The sequence below is a fragment of the Lynx canadensis genome, chromosome B1 (assembly GCF_007474595.2).
Source record: "Lynx canadensis isolate LIC74 chromosome B1, mLynCan4.pri.v2, whole genome shotgun sequence".
In the NCBI taxonomy this organism is placed as follows: domain Eukaryota; kingdom Metazoa; phylum Chordata; class Mammalia; order Carnivora; family Felidae; genus Lynx; species Lynx canadensis.
Window position 1 is genome coordinate 6,511,373 of NC_044306.2, and position 15,434 is coordinate 6,526,806.

Genomic DNA, 15,434 nt, shown 5'->3' on the forward strand with positions numbered 1-15,434 from the left:
GGAGTGTGCATCATTCCTGGGGGGAGACGGAGGGAGAGGCGGGAAGCTTCTGTGGTCCTGCTAAGGTGGGGGAGCTAGAAGCAGCAAGGGCCTCATCGCAGGAGCGCCGGGTCTAGAGGGTTCTGGCCGCTCTGTAAGCTCCAAGCCTGCAAATGTCCTGCGCACACGGGGGCAGGTGAGTGCATGTGCTCAGAGGACCTTTGGATGGAGGGGGGAAACGCGGAGTGGAGGGGTGCAGAGAGCAGATGAGAATGTCGTCAGCATCAGTCTCTTAAAATGTGCAGCCATGGGGCGCTCAGTGGGTGGCTCAGTGGGTTAAACATCTGACTCCTGCTTTCAGCTCAGGTCATAATCTCATGGCTCGTGAGTTTGAGCCCCGCAGCAGGCTCTGTGCTGACTGAATGGAGCCTGCTTGGGATTGTCTCTCTCTTCCTCTGTCTCTGCCCTCCCCTACTCGTGCTCCCAAAATAAATAAATGAATATATTTTTTAAATGTGCAGTCAGGACTGCTACCCACATAGTTATGGAAGCCCTGGGACCACATGTCTTAGGGGTGGATGGGCTGCAGGAATCCTGTTAGCTTTTCTGGTTTCTGGGGACGGTGGCATCCTCTTGCCCAGGACGGTCCCCTCCCTCTCTGTGGCTGGGGATCCCCAAGCATGTGCTTTTGGTCACTTGAAGAGCTCCTGGCAGGGCAGGCAAAATTACCACAACCTTGTAAACCAAAGAATGTGAGGTAAACCCAGCATGTGGGCTTTTTTTTCCGCCTGAGGACCTGGGTCTTGGGAAACCCGAACATCGGCTGCGCTAAGTGGGAAGGCTCCTCCGGGAACCGTCTTTGATTTAACACCCAGAGAAATGCTGCTGGGCGGGGGGCCTCCGTATCTGGAAGAGGGAAGCTGACGGCAGGCCTGAGGTTTCTTTTCAAAATGGAACGCCTCTGGATTATTAGCTTTTCATGAAAGGGAGAGGCCCAGATGTCCTGGGGTCCTTGACCATGTATTGCTTGTGTGTCACAGAGAAGGCCCAGAGGAGGCTAATGTCCACAACACCGGTGAGCCTCCCCTCCCTCCGCCTTTCCCTCACAAACAAGGGCTGTTCTGCCGAAACCTGCCGCTGGTTTCACAATGTTTTTACAATGTTTGATTTTCATTTGTGCTTATAACGTATTGACGTGGAGAATGAGATTGTCGTCAGATAAGGAGACCACAGCACCACGTGCGTCGTCAAGAGTGGTAAAAAGTTTATTGGAAAAAAGGGAGAGCGACCCATCTCCCTCACCAACAGGTGTCTACAGGCCGAGGGAGTGAGATGAGACGTTGTGGCCGTAAGATGCTCTTGGTGGCAGTGTGCGGCCAGGTGGTGTGGTTGTGGAGCGGGAGTCTGGGCACGAGAGTGGAAGTTACGGGAGGAGCTTTGTCCTCATGACAGAGGGTCTCCAGTGCTAAGGCGAACCAACCCGCTGCCCCAGGCCCAGGGAGGAGAGAAGGCAGCCATCCGGGCTCTGCACATGGGCCGTTTCCCTGGCCAGGCTGCTAAGACGTTGAGTTTGGGATGACGTTGAGTTGCTTCTAGGATCAGGGAAGCTTTCCTCTGCAGCGTTTCCTCCTCATGTGTCCTGGGTCTCATTGCCCGCCTGTTGGTTTGGTGATAAAATGCTGTGGTCAGCGTCTCCCATCCTTGTACTGGGCAGGCTCCGTGGCCCGGCCCAGCTCCGCTCTCCTAACCCCCTTACTTTCTCAACCTCTTCCAGAAGGAGACACAAGATTCATTTTGGTCTGAAGGAGGGATGCTTTAAAAAAAAAAAAAAAAAAGTCTTCTTTTATTAAAACAGCGGTTACAAAGACTTCACTTGACTTCCGCATGCTTTGTCCATCGCTCCCAGGCCAGAGTCAGCGCATGCAGCACTTGGCCTTTCCACCATAGCAGGTGCCATCGATCCTGGTAAACAGTGGGCATGGAGAAAAGTTACAGGTTCCTCCTTTCCTGGCACATATGTAGTGGTCAGACCGCTGGCCGAGACCCGTGAGAAAGGCAGCACCTGTAAGAAGGGAGAGAAAACACTTGAGACTCATGGCTTGTGGCCACAGTGACTTCAGAACATTAGGTAAAGCAGCTCTTTGCAAAGCAGTTCCACGGGTTCTCTCTTCCAAGAACTTTGCGCTCCGTGGTCTCCGGGGCTGCCAGGAAAGACACCTGCAGAGCGTCGTCCGTCTGAGGTCTGTGCCAGCCGGTGATGAGCAGTAGGGTTCTGAGTAGGGTTTCCTTGAGAGCTTTGAGGTGTGCAAGGGATTCAAGTTAGTCCCCACATAAAGTATTCTACCACGTCATACTGTTGCCCAAACACACGCCTCATGTTTCAGGAACGCTGAAACTCACTTCTAACCCCACGAGCATTCCTGTCTGTGCCCCCATTCCCATGCTGCCTAGTTATACCATCCTCTCCGAACCGATTCCCTGCTCCACCGTCTTTCCTGTCACCAAGTCTGTGGTCCTTCCATGGCAGGTGCCCATGTGCAGAGCCCGGATGGCTGCCTTCTCTCCTCCCTGGGCCTGGGGCAGCGGGTTGGCTCACCTTAGCATCGGAAGTACAGCTGTGCTATAATGCTTTCCCTGTTTTGCCCAGTTGGAATCTATTCTGCCTTCTTCCCAGTATCCCAGAATCTCGTAATCACAAGGTCTCTAGACTAGTCTCATATTCTATCTAATAGAGAACAAAGCCGCCCTACGATATCCCGGATAAGTGACTATCAGGCCATTGTTTTGCATGCCTTCGTTGATAGGTGTTGTGAATTGAATTGTGTCCCCGCCACCAGAATGAGTATGTTGATGTCCTAACCACCCAGTGCCTCAGAATGTGACTGTATTTGGAGGTAGGGCCTTTTGACAGGTAATTAATGTTAGATGAGGTCATAAAAGTAGTTCTAATCCAACATGGCAGGTGTCCTTGTAGGAAGAGGACGTTTGGATATATAAAGGGATATATACTCAAAGAGCAAAAGCCTTATGAGGACACAAGAGTAGGCGGCCATCTGTGAGCCAAGGAGAGAGGTTTCACCAAACCTGCTGACACCTTGAACTTGAACTTCTAGCCTCCAGAGCTGTGAGGGAATTCATTACCTCTCTTAAAGGAGCCCACACTGTGCTATTTTATTATGGCCACCACTCGAGCTAACACAACAGGCCATCATGACTCTGGGGAACAGTCCATTCTGATGTCATGTGTCTCTGCTTATTGGAAAGATAGTTTTCATACCGGTTGAAATTGTCCTCTTATTTAATCCATATCCCTGTTACAGCTACCTCATCTGATCTGGAATCATGGTTGTCTGGTGACTGGATATTTGGCAATGTTTGGGGACATTGTTGGTTGTCACACCTGTGGGGGATGCAGGGCGGATGTTTAGGTATCTAGTGGGTGGAGGCCAGAAGTGCTGCCAGATATGTGCGATGCACAGAGCAGCCCTCGTAACAGAGAATTTTCAGGCCCAAAATGTCAATAGCACTACGGTTGAGAAATTGTAGCATAAACCGGTGGTTCTCCATGCTGCATACCCATGAAATCAGCTGAGATCTACTTAAAACTATTGACTTAATTGTCCCGGGATGGAGTTTATGTACTGGCATTAAAAGAAGAAATAATTCCTTAGGTGAATTTAATGTTCAGTAAAGAATGAGCATTACTGGACCATTGGTTTTCAAATTTTAGAGCTAACAGGAAAGAATTACCTTGTCAAGATTGGGAGCAGACAGGAAGGAAACCCAGGACAACATATTCTATTAACATAAAAAATTAAAAGTAGTATGAGCTTTACAACTTGAATATTTAGTTGAAATAGAAAAATTAGAAATATTTTTCTGTTCATATAGAAAAATGGAATACTAGTTTGAACAAACTTGAAAATTGAGTTGAAATAGAAAAGTCTTTTTTTCTTGAGATAGAAAGGTTCTTAGAAAAATATAACTTACTGAAATAAATGGGAATTAGAAAATATGAATAGTTTCATAGCTATCAAAGCTGTTGGGTCCATGAATGAGACTCTAGGCCAAAATGGCTTCATTAGCAAATTCTACCAAACAATAAGAATAACATCTACACGACGCACTGTTTTTCAGAATCACAAAAGAGAACATTTGCCATTCCTGATGTGATGTCAATGTGATCTTAATGCCAGTGTCTATAAAGGTCAGGAATTCAGGGAAAGGAAAGGAAAACTATGGTTAAATCTCCCTGATCAGTAGAGAGGCAAAGATCCTCTATAAAGTATCAGCAAACAGGATAAAACCAGGCTCAGTTTATTTCACAAATTCAAGCTTTCATTTAACATTTGAAGATCAGTCAATGCCTATTAACAATTAAAGGAGAAAATCATATAATCACCCCAACAGATGCAGAAAGCGTTGGAAAAATTCAACATTGATTTATGATAAAAATTTTTAACACATAACCCTGGAGGGAACTTCCCGAATCTCATTAAGAGTATCTGCAGAAGTCTACAACAAGCAGTACTCTTAACGGTCAAACATTGAAAACTTTTCATGTGAGATGGCCAACAAGGCCAGCATAGTCACTGTCGTCAGTTGCATTGAATGTTGTTGTACTTGAGGTACTCGCCAGGGGACTAACAGAAGAGAAAACAAAAACAAATGGTATAAAGGTTGGGAAAAAAATAAAATTGTCACCATTTGCAGGCATTCTGATTATAGGTAGATAGTCCAAAAGGAATTAACAAGTGTAACTAGTTTGCTTTATATGATATCAATACATACAAAAAAAACCCAACCTTACTTCTGTGTATTAGCAACCAACAAATTAAATGAAATTAAAATAAATCACTATATTGAAATATCAGGTGCATAGTTGTAAATCTAAGAAAATGCAGTACTTCTGTATATAAAAAATACAATATTAAAAAAAAGAATGCAATATTTTTTTGATAAGTTAAAGAAGAACAGAAGAAGTGGAAATTCTATGTTTAAGCACTGGAAGATTAATTATTTTTCACAGGTTAATTCCCCCAAATTAATCTGCAGATTTTTTAAAATGTTTATTTACTACTTTGAGAGACAGAGCGCTAGCAGGGGAGGGGCAGAGAGAGAGGGAGACACAGAATCTGAAACAGGCTCCAGGCTCTGAGCTGTCAGCACAGAGCCCGACTCGGGGCTGAAACTCGCAAGCTGCGAGTTCATGACTGAGCCGAAGTCAGATGTTTAACCGACTGAACCACCCAAGTGCCCCTAATCAGCAGATTTAACTCAATATCATGAAAATCCCAAGAGATTCTTTCAGTGAAACCTGACAAACTTACTCTAAAATTCATGTGGAAATTCAGAGGGACCAAGAATAGACAAATCACTCTTGGAGAAGGTAGGAGGACTTGCTTTACTGGATTTCAAGACTAATTATAGACCCACTGTAATTAGACTGTGTGGTGGTAACACAAGGACAAACACAAATGGAACAGAATGCAGGGCATAGAGAGGGACCCATGCATATACGGAGGATTGACATAGACCAACAGTGGCTCAGGAGAACAGTGCGGGGGACATGGTCTCCTTAGAGGTGGTTCCAGGACAATTGGATATTCATACTGAAAACAAACAAACAAAAAAAAAACACAACTTTGCCCTTAACTCACACATTAAAACAATTGCCAGATGGGAGCATCTGGGTGGCTCACTTGGTTAAGTATCTGACTCTTGATTTCAGCTCAGGTCCTGATCTCACAGTAGTGAGACAGGGAGCCCCGTGGGCTCTGAGCCGGGTGTGGAGCCTGCTTGGGATTCTCTCTCCCTCCTTCTGCCCCCCCAACTTGTGCACACATGCACACGCATACTTTCTTTCTCTCTCTCTCTCTCTCTAAAAAAATCAGAATATTAAAAAGATAAAAACCACTGACAGATGGATTAGAAGTCTAAATGAAAAAGGAAAAATAATGAGCCTTCAGAAAACAATGTTGTAGACTTTCTTCATGTTTTGGGGGTAAAGAAAGACTTACTTTTTTCCTTTTTAAATTTTTTATTTTGAGAGAGAGTGAGCATGAGCAGGGGAAGGGCAGAGAGAAAGGGAGAGAGAGAGAATCACAAGGAGGCTCCACACTCAGCACTGAGCCAACGCAGGGCTCAATCCCACGACCCTGGGTTCGTGACCTGAGCCGAAAGCAAGAGTCAGGTGCTGAACTGACTGAGCCACCCAGGAGCCCCAAGAAAGATTTCTTAAGATACGAAAAGCATTGGGGCGTCTGGGTGGCTCAGTCGGTTGAGCGTCCGACTTCAGCTCAGGTCATGATCTCGCAGTCTGTGGGTTTGAGCCCCGCGTCCGGCTCTGTGCTGACAGCTAAGAGCCTGGAGCCTGCTTCAGATTCTGTCTCCCTCTCTCTCTGCCCCTCCCCTGCTCATGCTGTGTCTCTCTCTGTCAAAAATAAGTAAAAATTAAAAAAAAAAAAAGATAGGAAAGCATTAACCATAAAGGAAAAGATATGACACATTTAGCCACATTGTGATAATGATATAAACTTCTACGTAAGGAAAGTTTCCATTAGGAGACAAATCAAAGCACAAAAGAGCAGTAGAGATTTGTAATGCTTACAGCTGACAAAGGGCTCCCATGCAGAATATACAAAGAACTGCTACAAATCACTAAGAAAGGACAGGTAATCTATAGGAAATATAGACACGTAGTTTCACATATCACAAAAGATATCCACATGGCTATAACTGTATACAAAAGTGGTCAACTTGTTATTTATTGGGAAAATGAAAACTAAAACTCTGAGCTACCACTACAGTCAGCAGACTGTTATAATTTAAAAATGATTGTTGGCGTGGATACGGAGCAGTGGGAACTGTCATTCCCTGGAGATCAGTGCGGCATCTATCACATCGAATATGTGCACATTCTGTTTTTTTGGAAGATGCTTTTTTTTTTTTAATTTATTTTGAGAGAGAGAGAGAGAGAGAGAGAGAGAGAGCGAGCATGGGTGCAAGCAGGGGAGAGGCAAAGAGAGAGGGAGAGGGAGAATTCCAAGCAGGCTCCTTGCTCTCAGCACAGAGCCCAACGTGGGGTTCGATCCCACGAACTGTGAGATTATAACCTGAGCCGAAATCAAGAGGCAGATGCTTAACCAACTGAGCCCCCCGGGCACCCCTGTGCATATCCTATGACACACAATGTCCCCTATCTCTTGGCATCTCACCAATTGAAAGGCAGGAACCACCCAAGCTGTATTATTGAGCACGAGTGTTGACAAGGTAAAAGCGTAAGAAATAAAGGAAGTCATTGCCATAAAAGTCAAGCAATGATTATTGTTGGGGGAAGGCGCAAAGGGTGGGTGACCCGGAAGGCTGGAGGGGTATTTCTTGGGCGCCGGCCAAGCCCCACTTCTTGACTAAAACCCTGGTTACAAGCTGCTTGTGTATAATAGTTCATTAGGGGGGCGCCTGGGTGGCGCATTCGGTTAAGCATCCGACTTCAGCCAGGTCACGATCTCGCGGTCCGTGAGTTCGAGCCCCGCGTCGGGCTCTGTGCCGACGGCTCATAGCCTGGAGCCTGTTTCCGATTCTGTGTCTCCCTCTCTCTCTGCCCCTCCCCCGTTCATGCTCTGTCTCTCTCTGTCCCAAAAATAAATAAACGTTGAAAAAAAAAAAAGTTTTATAATAGTTCATTAGGTTGTACTTCATGCTTTTGCACTTTTCTGGATGCGTGTCCTATTTGGCAGGGAAAAAAGGAAGAGCTGCTTCTGGAGAGGTCTCTGCATACTCCCAGAGCTGCTCACGTCCTGGTCCACGTGCAGCCACCAGTGCCCTCTCCTGTCCCTGCGCCGGTCCCCTTCCCTGCCCGTGAGCTCCGCAGATAACTCAGCCTGCCCCTCTCCCCTTCCCCAAGGGCACCACCTCTTCCCTGAACTTGGTGCTCATTCCCACCTGGGTCCTCCTGGAGCGGCCTGAGGAATGCAACCCAGCACACACCGTGGCAGCCCGCTGGAGCGCCCGGAACCAGAGGAATGTGGAAAAGGGACAACCCCCTTCCAGGTAAGGATGAGGGGTGAGGAGGAGAGAGAGCGGGTTTGTGCCGGCTTCTGTGCTTGAGGCAGAAATGGGGACTCGTTCAGATGTGCACACGTTTAAGCCAGTTACAGCTGGATTGTCCCAAATCCCACCTAAATGCAACGGCAACTAGTCAGGGGGTAATAACAGGCAGGAGACTAACTGGGAAATAAGTGCCCACGCATGGGTCAGGCACGGAAGAAAACAAGAGGGAGGAAGGAACGGTCGGGGCAGCGAGCACCGGAGAGGCTGAAGTTTGAGAGTCATCAGAAAATAAATCTGCATCAAGCAGGAACCCCAACTTTCCACGCTGCTGACAGGCAATGTAACCTGCGCAGGTGACAGGCTGATGGTTCAAGGGAGAGTAGGCGGGACGGATCATAAAGGAGATAAACGCAGAAGGGGATCTTTAGACCTTGCATAGAAGAGCCATGAAAATAACATTTCCTGAAGAGCCTTTCAGGGAACGGGAGACAGAGAGGGGAGAGAATCCGAGCATGGGAGTGCGGCTGTCAGGCTGCTGAGAACGGAGCTCGCTCTGTGCCCTTCTGCTCTGAAGCAAGGGCACAAAGGTTGCCTTTGTGTTAATTAGAGCCCCAGGTGAGGCTTTGGAACACCGTTGGAAGGCAAAACTGTTGAATAAATAACTATACAATTCTTGGGCTAAAGAACCACCAGGCGGAGGCGAGAGCAAATCGCCAACACGATAAGCGTTTCAGAAAAGACGAGGCCCACGTTCGCCGTGCGCCAGGATCTGCGCCCCCGTCTCGGGCCGGCACCGCACTGTGGAATGTGCAGGAAAAGGCCAGGCTTGCAGAAAGTCAGGAGCCAGAACACCACCTACGTGACCGATCAGCCTGAGCTGCTTGAGGAGCAAACATACGTACAGATACCCGGAGCTAAAGAATGCAGTCTGGATTTTCGCAACAGCCGATGGCAGAGCCCCGTGCCTACGGGGAGGCGTACAGGGACGCGGTGGTGGGGAGTGAGCGAGACTGGGAGATCGGCTGATGGGAGCCCTCTGGGCCTCAACAAGTCAGCTTTGGGCCTTCCCCGGTCAGGACAAGGTGGTCGGGTGGGGGTCGTGTCAGGAGGAGGCCTGCCCACGAGCAGGTGGGGCACTGAAAGAGAGGCTGCTTGTCGGCATAGGAGTCTGGTGCTGTTCAGGGGCTAGAAAGGGTCAGACTTCACTCACAAGGTATCTGGGGACAAAATCAAATACACAAGCCACTCCTGCAAAACAAATAACAAAACTCCAGAGTGAACTGGAGCATAACTGCAGACCAGAGACTGTCGTCTTCAGACAAGTAGCTCATGACCTCCCTGCTCGCCAACTCACACTTTGGAAATCAGCAAAGCCTCTTGTAAGTGCGTGAGAAGTTTTAACTCAATTCCTGTCTAGATTATTCTTTTTTTGAATTTTTTATTTTTTTCATTTTAGACAGAGAGGATGTGAGCAGGGGAGAGAGGCAGAGGGAGAGAGAGGGAGAGAGGGAGAGGGGGAGAGGCGGGGTGGGGGGGGGAGAGAGAGAGACAGAATCTTACACGAGTTCCGTGTTCAGCACAGAACCCAGCATGGGGCTCGATCTCAAGACTCTGGGATCATGACCTGAGCTGAAATCAAGCGTTGGATGCTCAACCAACTGAGCCACCCACGAGCCCTCTGTCTAGATTATTCTTAAGATCGATCCTTGTGGGGCCCCTGGGTGGCTCAGGCACTTGAGCGTCGACTTCGGCTCAGGTCATGATCTCGCAGCTCGTGAGTTCGAGCCCCGCGTCGGGCTCTGTGCTGGCAGCTCATAGCCTGGAGCCTGTTTCAGATTCTGTATCTCCCTCTCTCTCTGCCCCTCCCCTGCTCATGCTCTGTCTCTCTGTGTCTCAAAAATAAATAAAACGTTAAAATAAAAAAAAAAAAACTTTGAAAAGATCGATCCTTGTGCCTGGTGATGCATCCAGAGGTCTTTGGGAAGCCTGTGGAAAGAGTATGGGGTTTGGAGCCACAACTGAAGTCAAATACTTGCTATTTTCTGGCTGGGACGTGTGGTGAGATGATATTCATAGAACTACATTTTCCAGCTGTGAAGAGCCACATGTGACATTCTGTGAGGACAGCTCAGTTTCCCGTGCGGCACTGACCAGGTGGCTTCTGCAAAGCCTGGTTTGGAGGCCGCAGGGCCCTTATGTCTGAGGCACTGGGGAGCGTGTTTTTCCAGATAGGACCCAGAGGCCATAGCACGCACATTCCTGGTGGCTGTCGCCAGAGGTCAGACAGGTGGAAGGAATTCGGGCAAGCAGGTTGGGGTGGGGATCACAGAGTGCGATGCTCAGGTGTGGGCAAGGCAGGGCAGAGACTGAGGGTCACGGAATGAGGGAGCTAGGAGTCATTTTGCCTAAACCATCATTTTAAAGATGGTGAAAACCGAGGCCCAGACCTCCGGGAGTGCCAGCCGTGTCTCAGAGGGACAGGAAGGAGGGGTATCGAGGAGTGGCCCGTGCCTCTGTCAGGGGGCTTGGTTAGTGTTGCTGTAGTAACAGGCTGACCACCTGGGACAAAGGCGCAGCTAGGAGAGAAGGTCCTGTCTGCACCTCTGTGTCTGTGCGGCTGTCCCCTGACCAGCATCCACTCTGTGAACACAGCCTCTGAAGAAGCCATTTCTGATTCCTTCACTGTCTCAGCTTAGAAGTCTCTGGGGCTCGTCCACACCCACGTGGTTTCCTGCCATGGAAGGCCTCACTCAATGAGGCCCCAGAGCCTCTTGTCCCTGTGACTCCTCTCTGTGCTGACACCCTGGGCCCCGAGGGCGGGCAGTGCCGATGGCCTGGGTTGTAGTCCTCCCTCGGCCTGTCGCCAGCCCTGTGTGAGTCTGGCCAAGCCATGTATCCACAAAACGAGGATAATGATTCTTCCTTCCCCACAGGGGCCTGGGCGAAGCACCAAGTTAAAAGACAGCTTTGGGGTTTCTGTTTCTCTTCCTCTGTGCGCCTTCCCACCTGATTTCCTTTCTGTCCAGCTTGTCCTTAGTCCCACCTGCCCTTTCACCTTTGGCCAGTGTATTTCCCTCAGGACTGCGGACCCGGACACGCACGGCAGCGAGGCAGATGCTAGATGTCGGTGCAGTGGTCTGAGGGGAGGCGATAGGGAGTAGTAGGGTCTGTGGTGATGTGGCCACAAGTGTCCATCTGGGACAGCAGCCACCACAGCTGCAGCTCCCTGGTGCTATGTGGGAATGTGGCCTCATTCTGTGTGTGTGTTTTTAAAGTTTATTTATATACATATTTATATATAGAGAGAGAGAGCAAGCATGAGTGGGGAAGGGCAGAGAGGGAGAGAATCCCAAGCAGGCTCTGCACTGTCAGCTCAGAACCCCACTCGGGGCTTGAACTCACGAACCGTGAGATCATGACCTGAGTTGAAGTCGGATGCTTAACTGACTGAGCCACTCAGGCGCCCCTCATTTTTTGTGTGTTTTTAAGAGAAGATAAAAGTCTGAATTTTATGTAGCACGTCCTGCGTTTTTAATGTCTAGAAGGAATAGAAGGAGGTGTTATATATATATATATATATATATATATATATATATTTTTTTTTTTTTTTTTTTTTTTTTTTTTAAATACCGTGAACACCAAAGTGACCTCCATCTTTCCTTCCCATCTCTGCTTCCTCAAGAAAGCCTGCCTGGCCCCTTAAGACCAGGTCAGCTCCCACTGTGACGTGTTCTGTTACCACCCTGTACTTAATGGCATTTCACAACACAATGGTAATCAGACAACTAATTATAAAATTGGGTTTCTTGTCATGCTCTGCTTCTACGATGTAAGGCCATGACATCGAGGGTTGTGTTTTCCGGGACAATGCTGGCACACAGTAGCTGTTAACTAAATAGTCACTGAGTTGGGGAGCAGACAGCCTCAGACTCCCCTGATTTCTGTACCCCTTGGCTGGGTTCTCATCCAGCTGATCAGGGACCCGGGTTGCCTTGACATTTTGACATCATTCTGTGCTCCCAGGAATAAGACGTAAGATTTGTAGAAGATAAGAGGAAGAAATGATTTTTTTTTTTTCTGATAGAGATTAAAAACTGCTAAAAGAGGGGCGCCTGGGTGGCGCAGTCGGTTAAGCGTCCGACTTCAGCCAGGTCACGATCTCGCGGTCCGTGAGTTCGAGCCCCGCGTCGGGCTCTGGGCTGATGGCTCAGAGCCTGGAGCCTGTTTCAGATTCTGTGTCTCCCTCTCTCTCTGCCCCTCCCCCATTCATGCTCTGTCTCTCTGTCTCAAAAATAAATAAACGTTAAAAAAAAAAAAAAAAGAAAAAACTGCTAAAAGAGACTGTCAAGTCATGGTTTCCTGCAGTGACTCCACAACTGTCATTCGCCTCGGGGCATGTGGGCCTCGGTTTCCCCCTGTGTGACTAGATGAACCTACCGGCTTTCCCAGAAAAGGGAGTGAACCGATCCCATGTGAGGGCTCAGGGTGAGTCACTGTATGAGGCTGGGACCCGAGCAGCACGTTCCAGGAGCTCCACTGAGCAACCTTCAGACAGTAAACTTAGTCCCGTCCCCATACTGGGAATCCATTTCCTGGCAGGGCTGTGCAGACGGGCTTTACGTGCTGTCGGGAGGTCAGCACGGGGCAGATCCCCCGGGGAGAGTCTGAGTGAATCCTGCATATGCTAAGTGTTCAATGCTGTTCGCCACCATTTGTCTAACTGCTAGGTTCGGTTGTTCCTGCACATCCTTGGAAACACTTTTATATTCTGTGCTTTGAATGACATGCTTAAATCGTATTGAGAGGTGACGGACTGATTGATAACTCTTCGGGTTAACCTAGTGGCTTTCCAACTTTTCTGAGTTGGCACTGAACCACAGTAAGCGATTTTGCACGGCCACCGAGAACAAACACACACATTCACACACCTGCGGGAGTAAGAGGACGGCGAAACGGCACGGATGCGCACTGTGTGGCGTGCACTAGTATTTTCTGTTCTTTTGAAAAACTGTGGTGGCAACTCATTCGGTTGATTTCCCCACCCCTCCGATAGATCCCGGCTGGAAACACTCAAAGTCTGCCTTGGAATATTTTGGACCCAGTTTTCAGATGGGGGACTGAGTCACGTTTGGAGAAGCCACGTCTGTGTGATGCCCTGCAGAGAAGCACAATCTGATCTTTGAGAGAATTCCGGAGCTTTGGTGCTCTAAGGGCCACCTGCAGTGGCCCACTCATTTTGCAGACGGGGAAACTGAGGCCCAGCATGCATGGGTTGCTCAAGGCCACTCAGTGAGGGAGTGGCGGGGCCAGGATAAAACATGTCCCCCAGTTGGCTGCACTGCCTCCTCTTACAGCAGGTGCACTGCTGTTTTGACCCGGAGGAACTGGCAGCTTCTGGCCGTGGCATCTGGGAGGCCCTAGCCAGTGACCGGGGTGAGCCGGGGTGGCAGCCTGCCCCTCCCTCAGCTGGATAGGGAGCTGGCCCCTCAGTGCGGGGAGCCACGTTGCTGGTGGAGTGGGTGGTCCCCTTCCACACGGCAGACTTCCTAGATGTCCAAGGCAAACATGGGGCTGGGAGATGCTGCAGCTTCCCGAGACCGGCCCCACATCCCTGCCAAGCACCGACAGAAAAGAGCCCCCCGCCCCCAAGCCACAGTCACTGGGGGAGACCTGAGTCTGTCACTCCCGTGGGTGGCCCCCAGCCCCAGGCTCAGCAAGGCCTGCCCGTTGCCACCTGCCCAAGCTGGCCGCTCAACCTTGGGGATGCTTTTCCGTCCCTCCATCCCCTGGGACATAAGGACAGCTGTCCTCCGAACTCAGCCCCTGCTTCCTGGCCCAGGGCGAGGGTGTCCCAAAGCTCACCTGGAGCCAGGCGGGAGAGGAGGCACAGCGCCAGCAGCAGGAAGCAGAGAGCCTTCATGGCGGCCGGCAGGTTGGGCCCGGATGCCTGGCCAAGGAGGCTCCTCGGAGGCCGAGCTGACAGAGGCTTCCAGAGGCGGGAGTGTCTGTATTTATAGGGCAGAGGGTTGCACAATCACATGGGCGATCTGAAGGGTGGTGTCGCAACCCACAGAGTGAAATTCTAATAAATAACCCCTGGTGCCATTTGCCCTGAGTAGGCTGCGAGTCACGTGGACCCGCTTTTCTCCATCTAGCTGCGACCGGATTCAGCCTTCAGCCTGGAAACCTGGGGTTGGCTCCTCCGGCCAGTTCTGTTTGGTTCTGAGGCGGGACGATGCTGATGGGGTTCTCGGAGAAGGCCGCCTAGGCTAGCGGCCCCGCTGGAGCGGCTCCCAGGACCCGAACAAGCGGCCTCAGGGGACACTAAGCCACCAGCCGGGGCGAGTGTATGTAGCTGAGCTGTGTTCCCTGTCAGACGGCCCCAGACATCACCCTCTCTTTTGATCAAAGCTGAGCTGGTTGCTTTTGATTTAGCCTACAGGGGTGGACTTTCCAACAGGCCAAGGCTGCTTTCTTAATTCTCTGCTTCTGCTGTGAGCGTTCTCCTTAAGTAACCAATGTCTGTCTCCCTTCCTTCTCCCTTCCCTCCCCTCCCCTCCCCTCCCCTCCCCTTGTGTCTCTCAAATCTTTTGTAATCTATGGGCCTCTTCTATCACTGAAAAGTATATTTTTATCAAGACTTTATTTTTTTTTAGAGCAGATGTAGGTATACAGCCAAATTTAGGAGAAGGCAGAGATTTCTCGTATACTCTCTGACCGCTCCCCACAACCTCCCCCCATCAGCATCCTCCACCAGAGGGAACATATGTTACAATTGATGAGCTTAAATCTACATATCATTATCGCCCCAGGTCCATAGCATTAACGTTCACTGTGGGTGTCATACATTCTGTGGGCTTGGACACATGTATCCACCACTACAGTGTCATGCAGAGCAGTCTCTCTGCCCTAAATGTCCTCCGTGCCCCATCTATTCATCCCTCCCTCCCCCCTCTCCCCTCTGGCAACCACTGATCTCTTTCCTGTCTCCATAGTTTTGCCTTTTCCAGAATGTCACAGAGGTGGAAACAGACTGTAGTCTTTTCCGATTGGCCTCTTTCACTTGTGATAGGCATTTAAGGTTCCTCCGTGTCTTCTCATGGCTTCGTAGAGCATGTCTTTTCAGCGCTGAATAATATCCCATTGTCTGGATGAACCATGGTTTCCTTATCCGTTCACTTACTGGAGGACACCTTGATGGCTTCCAAGCTTTGGCAGTTAGGCACAAAACTGCTGTAAACATCTGGGTCAGGTTTTCGTGTGGGGATAAGTCCTCAAATCCTTTGTGCGCATATCAAGGAGTGAAGTTGCAGGGTCACATGGTAAGAGCATGTTTAATGTGTAAGAAATTGCCAAACTGTCTTCCAAAGGGGCTGCACAGTTTGCATCCCCACCGGCAGTGA

At 49.5% G+C, this 15,434-nt stretch overlaps 1 protein-coding gene across 1 annotated transcript; it reads right to left on the reverse strand.

The window, feature by feature from the left end:
* Positions 1–1,222: 1,222 nt before the first annotated feature.
* DEFB1 (defensin beta 1) lies at positions 1,223–14,026 on the reverse strand. Its single transcript, XM_030312061.1, has 2 exons — positions 13,894–14,026; positions 1,223–2,041 (listed from the first exon to the last, which is right to left on the reverse strand). The coding sequence occupies exons 1-2, from the start codon at positions 13,949–13,951 to the stop codon at positions 1,893–1,895; spliced, it is 207 nt and encodes a 68-aa protein (XP_030167921.1). The 5' UTR covers positions 13,952–14,026; the 3' UTR covers positions 1,223–1,892.
* Positions 14,027–15,434: the final 1,408 nt, after the last annotated feature.

Coding starts and splice junctions, on each gene's coding strand:
- DEFB1 (XM_030312061.1), bottom strand. CDS start 13,951: ATGAAGGCTCTCTGCTTCCTGCTGCTGGCGCTGTGCCTCCTCTCCCGC. Junction 2,042..13,893: donor CCTCTCCCGCCTGGCTCCAG/GTGAGCTTTGGG, acceptor CCCTTCTTACAG/GTGCTGCCTTTCTCACGGGT.